At 40.2% G+C, this 11291-nt stretch overlaps 2 protein-coding genes across 3 annotated transcripts; both read left to right on the forward strand.

Annotated features, from left to right (window-relative positions):
* The first annotated feature begins 1134 nt into the window (after positions 1-1134).
* On the forward strand, positions 1135-4137 carry LOC125243974 (trypsin-2-like). 2 transcript variants are annotated; one of them, XM_048153862.1, is made up of 6 exons: positions 2727-2886; positions 2989-3142; positions 3222-3472; positions 3572-3708; positions 3798-3899; positions 3988-4137. In XM_048153862.1, the coding sequence occupies exons 1-6, from the start codon at positions 2847-2849 to the stop codon at positions 4033-4035; spliced, it is 732 nt and encodes a 243-aa protein (XP_048009819.1). In that variant the 5' UTR covers positions 2727-2846; the 3' UTR covers positions 4036-4137. The 2 variants fall into 2 exon arrangements, with proteins under 2 accessions (XP_048009820.1, XP_048009819.1); XM_048153863.1 differs by lacking the exons at positions 2727-2886; positions 2989-3142 and adding an exon at positions 1135-1146.
* A 4541-nt stretch (positions 4138-8678) lies between these two features.
* mrpl17 (mitochondrial ribosomal protein L17) lies at positions 8679-11001 on the forward strand. The gene is made up of 3 exons (XM_048151745.1): positions 8679-9093; positions 10494-10562; positions 10685-11001. The coding sequence occupies exons 1-3, from the start codon at positions 8920-8922 to the stop codon at positions 10943-10945; spliced, it is 504 nt and encodes a 167-aa protein (XP_048007702.1). The 5' UTR covers positions 8679-8919; the 3' UTR covers positions 10946-11001.
* Positions 11002-11291: the final 290 nt, after the last annotated feature.

The raw sequence follows: 11291 nt of genomic DNA on the forward strand, positions 1-11291 counted from the left end.
GCCCCATAGCAGTTAGAGCTCACTCTACTAGAGGAATGGCTTCCTCTTGGGCCTGGTCTAGTGGAGTTTCGATTAAAGACACCTGTGAGGCGGCCGGCTGGTCCTCGCCGTCAGATTTTATCATTTGGACGTCCCGACCTTACAAGCTCGGGTCCTCTCGGTATGATCCAGCGGCCTCTATCGAGCTCCACTTCATGCCACTCTGGGAGTTAACTCCCTTTTTGTAGTGTAACGAGGGTTCGACGGCTCCGGCCTTCTCACTTGTCCTCTGGTTCCCTCACGGTGCCCAAGACAAGTCCAGTCGTTCCCTGCCGTGGCACGGCGCGGTTGAATTCGTTCCCCATACGCAGTACGAGTGAAGTATCGAAAGGGAACGTACTCGGTTACTAACGTAACCTCGGTTCCCTGAGATACGGAACGAGTACTGCGTTACATGCCGTGCCACGAGGCTGCGGCTTCAGTGTCGTCGCTTCAGTCGAATGACCTGAAATCCTATGGCGAAACGCCCGCTTATATAGCCCTAAACCCCGCCCATTTCGGCGGGAATATTCGCGCACTCTGTCGCCATAGGCCGCGCAGCTATGCCGCGCCGTCATTGGTTCAACAACTTGTCTATGAGTGAACCAATGACGATGCAGTTACACTGCGTTATTGAAAAAGGCTTCAGTAACAGGGAAAAAGGAGACCTTTCCCCCATACGCAGTACTCGTTCCGTATCTCAGGGAACCGAGGTTACGTTAGTAACCGAGTACGTTTTGAACCAAAAGTGCTGTTCCTTCTATTTTGGCAGCCAAAAACACAAGACGACATTTTAAAGTCAAAACCTCAAACTTTTAGCGCGCCTGCTATGAGTTCTTCCTTATTATTATTATTATTATTATTATTATTTTATGAGTTCTTCCTTATGTTTTGCCTCCAGCTAGAGCGGTGACGTCACAGTGACGTAGGCGATTAAGAGGTCTATTGGCCTACCATAGACTGTAAAAATATATACTCTAGGTGAAATAAATGCGCTTGTTTATCTACAGTGGGTGCAGTCACTGACCACAGCAGTGCTCGTTTGAGTTTTATTTGTTTTTGCAATATATACAACGTTTTGTAACAAAGGGGATTTATTTTCTGGATTTATTTTCACTGCTACATGTCGTGAGTGTCCTTCATCGCTTCTTGAAATGCGACTCACCCTGCGGGCTTTGATTTCCCATGGCCGGGTGGCTCGTCGGATGGGGCTCGGACCTGAGTCCAGAATCAACATTCTTCGGAACATACTCACTGGTCTGGTTCGACACGAGAGAATAGAGACAACAAGAGCTCGAGCCGATGAAGTTCGCTTTTACGCTGAAAAGGCAAGTACAAGAAGGCTACAAGTTTTCAGTACCTTGCTTTCCATTTTTCACTGAGGATCATTTTTGTCTAGTTATTATTATTTTTTAAAATATCTAGTTTCATCCAGAGGTGTAAAAAGTACTCAAAAATGTTACTCAAGTGAAAAGTACTGAGTGAAAATTTTACTCAATTAAAAGTAAAAGTATCTGGGCAGAATCATACTTGAGTAAAAGTAAAAAAGTACTACATTAAAATTGTACTTGAGTATTAAAAAAGTAAAAGTAACAGCAAGAATGAAAAATAGAGATTCTTGTTTAAGCTTTTAATCTCTAAAAACATGAAGTGAATGAACCACATACAAATTTTATCCTCCTTTAGAACTGTTTGTGTTTAATTATATTTAATTATCAAACTATAAGACTACTACCTAATGCCAGTATGCAACATGCTACTCAGAGTTGCAAAACCTTAGATTTAACTTAAGCAGAAGCTGATTTTCAAAATTTCACTGTCAAATCAGAAGTGTGACGTCACCTGACAAAGACCGATAAGATTAGCATGAAAAAGCCACAACAAATAGTTGCATGAAGCACAAATACTGAATGCATTTGATTTAAACATAAGTAATACAAATCAAGAACATAAATGACTTACCAACTAGCAATGAAATCAATGACAGAAACATTACAAGCAAAACAAACTGGCCACAAATATAACTGCATGCTTGTTAAATGGATGATTACTACAGGACCTTTAGAAATACTGCTCTATTAACTTATAAGCAGTTTTCATGAGAAATATTACCAGGAAAAATGTCCTGTTTTCTGACTAAATTGTGAAATAGTCAGGGACAAGTACAGATGTAAAACCTGGGTGAGAAGATGGACAGCTGTTGAAAACTTGTTTCAGAGTGGAAGCCTGCTGTCAAGGTTACAAAGCCAACAACACAGCTGCTGCATCTCCCTGGTTGTATCCAAAACTGACATACCGTCTTATCTACACACTGTCAGCACTTTGTTCAAAATTTAATTTTTGGCCTCTAATATGTTTCTCAGAATGTTAAAACTTCTGTATTGCAGGTAGATTTTCACTGTTAGGTTAAGTAGGTTTTGGCTTTATATTTTGGAAAATGTATGACATAAACATTTTACCTTTGAGAATATACACTAAGTAACCATAAAAGCAATATATTTTGTTACTTTACATGCTCTATTCACTCAAATAGAGCATGTAAAGTATTTGACCAAAAAACTAATTTTTTAGAGTGTACACTGGGTGACATTAGAGTGCCAATGCAGCCCCTAACATATAATATTCTAACATTCAAGTAATCAAGATGTAATACTGTATTTCTTCATGGAAACTGTTATGATATTGACTTACTTATCAGACTTCAGATAGGTCTTTTGGAGCTGATTGGTCAATGGCAGACCCCTAGGGCGTGGATCTATAGGCTGACAGTCTCATAAATACTGCGAGTGAAGAGCGAAGCCATCATCGAACAGGTTCAATCAGCAGTCATGAGGTCTTTGGTGTTTCTGGTGCTCCTTGGAGCTGCCTGTGAGTAAAGATTCCATTTTATAATCGCAATTATGAATTTTGCACATTTTACGAGTAACGATGGAAAAGGTGAGTCAGTGTACTGATGATACTCTCTCATAGTTGCTCTGGATGATGATGACAAGATTGTCGGGGGATATGAGTGCACACCCTATTCCCAGCCCTGGACAGTGTCTCTGAACTCTGGCTACCACTTTTGCGGTGGCTCTCTGGTCAGCGAGTACTGGGTTGTGTCTGCTGCTCACTGCTACATGTCGTAAGTGGCTTCTTCATAGAGTAGCTCATGGTCTGGTCCATTGGATTCCTCAGTTCTGAACAGCAGTTTTGTCTTTCAGACGTATAGAGGTCCGTTTGGGCGAACACAATATCGTGGTTAACGAGGGTTCTGAGCAGTACATCTCCTCTCAAAAGGTCATCCGCCACCCCAGCTATAACTCCTGGACCATTGACAGTGACATCATGCTGATCAAGCTTAGCAAGCCTGCCACCCTCAATCAGTATGTGCAGCCTGTGGCCCTGCCCAACGGCTGTGCCGCCGCTGGCACCATGTGCAGAGTCGCTGGCTGGGGAAACACCATGAGTTCCAGTGAGTGACTGAGTTCATGATGTCACTTCCTTCACACTTGATGTTCATAGCACTTGAGTTTACTCTTTCTTCATTGCTGTTTTATTCATTTCTTTGTAGCCGCTGATTCCAACAAGCTTCAGTGTCTGGAGATCCCCATCTTGTCCGACAGTGACTGTAACAACTCCTACCCTGGCATGATCACTAGCACTATGTTCTGTGCTGGATACCTGGAGGGAGGAAAGGACTCTTGCCAGGTAGAGGATGAAAAGAAATAGTGTTGTCACACAAATATTATCTGTGAATATCTTAAAAATAACCATCGGTTATCTTTCTCTTTTTTCAGGGTGACTCTGGTGGCCCTGTGGTGTGCAATAATCAGCTGCATGGTATTGTGTCCTGGGGTTATGGCTGTGCTGAGAAGAATCATCCTGGTGTCTATGGCAAGGTAATATTGTTAATCATTGTTACAAAACAATATGTTTGGTATGATATGAGAGACTTACAAGATTTCTATGAATTCTCTTTTCTTCAAGGTCTGTTCATTCAGCCAATGGATCGCCGACACCATGAGCAGCAACTAAAACTGATCCAAAGTCACTTACCCTCCAAATCTGCATTCCATCATTTTTTTTTCTTTATTTTGGAGATTAAAACTTGTGTGAAAATAAAAGCATTTAAAAATATCCTGCTTTTTCCAAGTGCTTCATACATATTTGTGAATAAATACTGAATATATTGTTGTAAGGCCTAAATTTAAATGTACAGTGCTCTCAACAAACAATTGCTATATCAAAGCAACACAATTTTGTTTTTTCAGGAATCTTAAAGTTTCTAATACTTCTAATAATAAAGAAAAACTATTTATCAAGACACACAGTTATTCCTCAAAAAAAAAAAAAAAAAAAAAAGACATCAGGAAAAGTTCTTACAAAGGAATTGTTAAGCAGCTATCCCAGCAAACTGCAAAAAATGCTTTTCTTACTTAGATTTTTTTGTCTTGTTTCTAGTCCAAATGTCTAAAAATTCTTAAATCAAGAAGCATTTTCTAGACGTAAAGTAAGAAAAGCATTTTTTGCAGTGCAGAACTAGTGTTGTAGTCAAGACCACCTAAACTGAGACCAAGTCGTACACTTTTACGGTATGAGCCTCAAATGAACTATAAAAACGAGAAGAAAGTCGTGTCTGAAAGCTGCAATCAAATGTTTATTGGTTAAAATGAACAGAGAATGTCTCCGTGGGTGCTCAACCATTTCCGTGGGTGCTTGAGCCCCCGAGCACCCACGGGATCGGCGCCTATAAACAATAATGGTTTAAAATGCTTAGTCAATCTCTGTATTTGTATTGCAAGTCCAGTTTAATCCAACGAAACAGCATAGATCTCCCATCACTCACACAAACACTTGAGTTATTGAGCTCCGTGCTCCATTGTGATGTCATTATGATCGTTTTTAATACATTTTAAGACCTTGCCTTGCCCTTGCCTCTTTGGTGGACAGCCACTGGCATACACTGTAAAAAAGAAAAAAGAAAAAAAAAAAGAAAGAAAAGAAAAGAAAAGAAAAGAAAAGAAAAGAAAATAAAAAATTGAGAATTTTTAGAACTAAGACAATCAGCTTCCAGGTTCTTGTTTACTGAACTCATCCCTTCCCTTTTCTTTCTTTTACAGTGTTTTACAGACATAGTTTGCAGTAGGCAGTATTGTTCAATTCTTTACATCATCTTTTACCATCATATCCAAAATCAATATGAGTATGTCAACTAAGCCCACCAGTTTTCCTGAGAGTGGAGAGCAATCCTCATCTGAACACTCAGATGAGCTCACCATGGGCCTTGCTGCAGGTCGGTGGTGGGTAATAATGGAGGTTGCATACCCCATCTCTGAGGAACCTGAGTATGGGGACCTCACCTCAGGGCTGTGTTGGGGAACAGTGGAGGCAGGAGATACTTCACGCCCTACATCCCTGGTCTTCAGTGATGCATCTGAGAAGGCCCTGCACCCAGATGCAACACTGAAGACCATGGAGCAGCAGAGAAAGTGGAGGCTGAAAAAGCCACAGGGAGCACAAGTGGCTGCCAAGTCCTCACAGGCAGCACCTTACCCCTTTTCCACCAAGGCAGTTTGAGTGCTGGTTCGGAGCCAGAGCCTAGTTTCAAATCAGTTCTTTGTCTTTCGACACACAAAGCACCAGCTCCAATCCAGGAAAAGTGGTTCGTAAGTAGCACCAAAACATTGCTGGGCTAGAAGTAAGAACCGCTTGCGTCAGGGGCTAGGGGCGGGGTTACCGTGACCAACAAGAAACTTGTGACCGCCATTTTTGAAATAGCAGCTAATCGAGCTAATAGCAGCTCAATTGTAATCTCCGTCTATATACAAATTACGGCGAGCCGTGTTTGGATGCCGATGTAGGTTCGCAAAGCCATGAGCATCAACAGTAGTGAAACATCCGCGATTGTTGATAGATGGCTTGTTTGAGATGCTTCGGACCAGCGTGGACCGATTCGGCGGGTGCTGCGGATCTGCGGGAGCGTTTGTAGAGCATACGACTCCTTGTGCTTTTGGATCGTTCTCGCGGAGCTTTGATGTCATGCGCCGATCGCTTTGTGAGGAGCTGATGCATCTCAAACAAGCTTGGTGTGTTTGTGTTTGGCGCTGCAGCGCTAGCTTTGCTGTGAAATATGAGACGTATACAGTGACGTAAGACCTGGCTCTGTGCTGGCTCTCAAGCCTGTGGAAAGGCAAACCGGTTCTTAGAAGGCTCGTCAGTTGAACCAACTCCGAACTGGCACTAGCACTAGCTCTGAACTAGCACCCGGTTCATGCTGGTGGAAAGGGGGTATGTGTCTGCTGGGTCTCTACGGGAAGCACCCGTGCACAAGTCTCTACAGAGAGCACCTGTGCCTGCCCCAAAGGTGTCCTCATGTTCCTCACAGGGAGCACCTATGCCAGAAGAGGTCCCAGATAGGCGAAAACTCATTTTCCCTGAGCCACTGAGGCAGCAGCAGAAGTCTCAAGCTTCTTTCTTTTTCTTCTCAGAGAACGCTGCCTGACAACATATCAAAGAGGCAAAAACAAAAAATTCCTGAGCCTCTGAGAAGAGAGCTTATGCAGCAGAAGCCTCAACGTTCTTCTCTTCAGGGAACACTTGTGCCTGAAAAGACCTCAAAGCAGAAAAAAATAAAGAATCTTGAGCCACTGAGACGAGAGTTACTGCAGCAGAAGCTTCAAGTTTCTGTTCAGGTAGCACTGCCTGACAACATCTCAAAGAGGCAAAAGCTCAAGATTCCTGAGCCTTTGAGACGAGAGCTTCTGCAGCAGAAGTCTCAAGCTTCTTTTTCTTTTCAGAGAACGCTGCCTGACAACATCTGAAAGAGGCAAAAACTCAAGATTCATGAGCCTTTGAGACGAGAGCTTCTGCAGCAGAAGTCTCAAGCTTCTTTTTTCTTTTCAGAGAACGCTGCCTGACAACATCTGAAAGAGGCAAAAGCTCAAGATTCCTGAGCCTATAAAACGGGAGCTGCTATGACAAAATCCTCAAGCATCTTCTCTTCAGGGAGCACTTGTGCCTGACAAGACCTCAAAGAGGCAAAAATTAAAGATTCCGGAGCCACTGAAGAAGGAGATGCTGCAGCAGAAGTCTGTCAGTTGCATACAGGGAGCACCCGTCAATGACAAGATCCCCGGGAGGAAAAAACTGAAGATTCCTGAGATGCTAAGAAAGGAGTTGTTACAGCAGAAGTCCCAAGCCTCTTCCATACAGGGACCCATGCCTGCCAAGTCACCACAGGATTCTCCTATACCTGACAGGACCCCAGTGGGAGCTCCTGTGCATGCCAGGACCCCACAGGGAGCTGCAGTGCCTGTTGGGTCTCCAAAGGGAGCAGACATCCCCTCAAGTATCTCAAAAGGTGCACTTGTGCATTCTGGGACCTCACAAGGAGCACTTGTGCCTGCAGGTTCCTCACAACAGGTAGAAAGTCTCATAATCCCTAAGCAGCAGAGGCAAAAGCAGAGAAAGCAGCAGAAAGAGCAGAAGCAACAGAATATCCCAAAGGGAGCGTCTGTGCCTCCTAAGACCTCACAGAGAGCACTTCTTCCACCTTCCAACCAGATAAGCCTCGACCAGAGCAGCCTTCAGCCCAGGACCCAGCTGGACTGGAAGAGAGCACTGGTTAGTTTCCTCCTCTCTTTCAAATTTTATTTCAAACACTTTAATAATTTAATCTATGACATATTATTTTCAGTTTAAAGAACCCTCAAATATAAATTGTAGAGGCAGTCTTTAGATTTTCTCTAAAAATCACTCATGAAATCTGGTCAGCGTTACATGATTATGTCTGTTCCTTCAACAGGACAATGTAGGTGTGTGTCAGCTATCTCCACAAAATAAAATATGTGTGGAAATTGACAAGAAGGTGCAGCTAAAAAGCCAGAACCACATAAGCTCTTCAGGCAGCCTTCAGCCCAGGTCCCAGCTGAACCGGAAGAGAGCATTGGTTAATTTCCTCATTTCTTTCAAATTTTATTTCAAACACTTTAATAATTTCATCTATGTTTAGTATCATATTCTTTTCAGTTTATAGAACCCTCATATGGAAATTGAAGAAGTGACGTGTCTTTAGATTTTCTCTAAGAATCACTCATGAAATCTGGTCACATGATTATGTCTATTCCTTCAACAGGACAATGCAGGTGTGGACCAGTCACCTCCAGATAAAAAGCAGCGCTTGGCAATCAAAGACCAGCAGTTGGAACCAGGGAGCTTTAAGCAAATGTGCTATTTATGTAGCATAGTCATACATTTTTGTAACGTTTTAAATATTTAATATATAATATGTCATGTTAATTTGTTATATTGTTTTTTTTTAGATTATCTCACTGACCATTGGCTTCTTTTACTTCTTGGAGTGCCTACCCCAATCCTTTTTCTATTTTACTCAGTGGGCCTTTTGTATACCAAAAAATTAAATAAATAAATAAATGTTTATATATATATATATGGGTATCAGATACTCCAAGCACAGACTCTAACACTTAGAGGAGAACTTTTAAGCTTTGGGCTAAATATTTTCTGAATAAATGATGATAACATTTAGTTATCTCAGTTCTACTCAATATATGACAAGAAAAACTGACATAAAGCTTTTCAGTGGTAAAATTTAACCTTATTTAGTGCTTTATGTAATAGCTTTTGTCAACGCTTGCATGCGGAACCTTATTCAAGTCTCGTTTTTCATTCGGGACTCTTCAGACCGACGTACCATCACACATGTATCGCTGCTGTGCTGTCATTTGAACGTACAACCTTATACTCTAGGTGAAATAAATGCGCTTGTTTATCAACAGTGGGTGCAGTCACTGACCACAGCAGTGCTCGTTTGAGTTTTATTTGTTTTTGCAATATATACAACGTTTTGTAACAAAGGGGATTTATTTTCTGGAGTAGTGTCCTTCATCGCTTCTTGAAATGCGACTCACCCTGCGGGCTTTGATTTCCCATGGCCGGGTGGCTCGTCGGATGGGGCTCGGACCTGAGTCCAGAATCAACATTCTTCGTAACATACTCACTGGTCTGGTTCGACACGAGAGAATAGAGACAACAAGAGCTCGAGCCGATGAAGTTCGCTTTTACGCTGAAAAGGCAAGTACAAGAAGGCTACAAGTTTTCAGGACCTTGCTTTCCATTTTTCACTGAGGATCATTTTTGTCTAGTTATTATTATTATTTTTTTAAATATCTAGTTTCATCTAGGACTTCTGAAAAATATTTTGACAGAATAAAGATTTGATCGTGATCGTAAAAATGATCAAACTCACTGCTGGTCTGGCTGAGATCTTGTCACACTAGAATAATAGAATAAATATGAAATTTCTTTTTTATATATATATATACAGTTGCAAGAAAAAGTATGTGAACCACTTGCAGAATCTATGAAAATGTTAATTTTAACAAAATAAGGGAGATAATACAAAATGCATGTTATTTTTTATTTTTTGCATGTTATTTGTTATTTGTCCTGAACAGTTAAACTGAGCTCTGTTCTTCAGAAAAAAATCTCCAGGTCCTGCAGATTCTTCAGTTTTCCAGCATTTTTTCCATATTTGAACCCTTTACAGCAGTGACTGAATGATTTTGAGATCCGTCTTTTCACATGGAGGACAACTGAGGGACTCAGACACAACTTTTAAAAAAGGTTCAAACATTCACTGATGCTAAAAACATGATGCATTAATAGATGGGGTGAAAACATTTGGAATTTGAAGGTAAATTGTATTTAATCCTCTTTGTCTTCCGGGAAACATGCAAGTATCTTCTGTTTCCTTCCGAAGGGCACTGCTAAATGAAAAAAAAAAGAAAGATATTCAAGTGAAATAAGAAAAATTTGGACTCCTTCATCCTGTTCAAAAGTTTTAACCCCCCTACTCTTAATGCAATGTGTTTCCTTCTGGAGCATCAATGAATGTTTGAACCTTTTTTAATAGTTGTGTTTGAGTCCCTCTGTTGTCCTCCATGTGAAAAGATGGATCTCAAAATCATTCAAGTCACTGCTGGAAAGGGCACAAATATGCAAAAGAATTTTTGGGACCTGGAGATTTTTTCTGAAGAACAGAGCTCAGTTTAACTGCTCAGAATAAACAATGGACTCATGAACAACCATCACAAAAAAAAAGAAAAAAAAAAAAAAGTCGTAGATCATCCAGGTAACCACACACAGTATTAAGAATCAATGGTTCACATACTTATGAATGGGGTCATTTTAATAAATTCAGCTATTTTTTTGTCTTGTGGATTATATGTAAACATCTTTTATGTAAAATATCTTACTCAGGACAATACTAAACAAAAAATAACATGCATTTTGTATGATCTCTCTTATTTTGTTAAAATTTTGCACATTTTCACAGATTCTGCGAGTGGTTCACATACTTATTCTTGCAACTGTATATATATATATATATATATATATATAATGATATTGAGGTTAAAGGTTTTCTATTTTGGCTTTTTACTTTTTTAACATTTGTGTTCTTTTTTTTTTAGTTGATTGATTATGCTAAAAAAGGAGATACTAATGAAAAGTCAATGAAAATGGCTGATTTCTGGCTAACGGTAAGTTTTCAGTCATTATTTAAAAAGTTCTAACAATGTTCTAACTGTGTTTCTAACAATTAAGTGTAAAGCAAATCTACATTGATTTTGATTTTTAACATTTTTTATAATTCTCCATTCAGGAAAAAGATTTGATCCCCAAACTCTTCAAAGTTCTGGCGGTAAGATTTGAGAATCAGACAGGTGGATATACGCGCATGGGCCGCATTCCTAACAGAGAGAATCTGGACCGTGCAGCCATGGCTGTCCTGGAGTACAAAGGCAACCCTTTCCCTCCTCTGTTCCCCATGAAACGAGTCAGTGAACTGAGCTTGGTAAACCAACTTCTGAAAGGATACCGAGAAGAAAAAGCTCAAATGGTCACTGAGAAAAAGGACTTATAATCTTTCACTGTATTTGTACATTATTTTTCATGTAATAAACCTTAATTAAAATCTCAGTTTTGTGTCTGAATGGTTGATTCCTAACATGTCCATAATTTTTTTAAATCAACATTTTCAGAATAAATATGACTGTATAAGATAAGTGTGTCTGGGGTCCTGTAACTGGTCACAATTATACATATACACAAAAATACATATTCCATAACTCTGTAAATATTCATTAAAAAAAAAGAATTTAAATAATTTTGTTTAGTATTTTACACAGCAGAACATATCAACTGTCTGTATAAATATTTAACTTAGCTCCTGCAGTTCTAAAAAATCTACTATTAAAATGTGGGATGAA

This window comes from Megalobrama amblycephala, linkage group LG13 (genome assembly GCF_018812025.1).
Source record: "Megalobrama amblycephala isolate DHTTF-2021 linkage group LG13, ASM1881202v1, whole genome shotgun sequence".
In the NCBI taxonomy this organism is placed as follows: Eukaryota; Metazoa; Chordata; class Actinopteri; order Cypriniformes; family Xenocyprididae; genus Megalobrama; species Megalobrama amblycephala.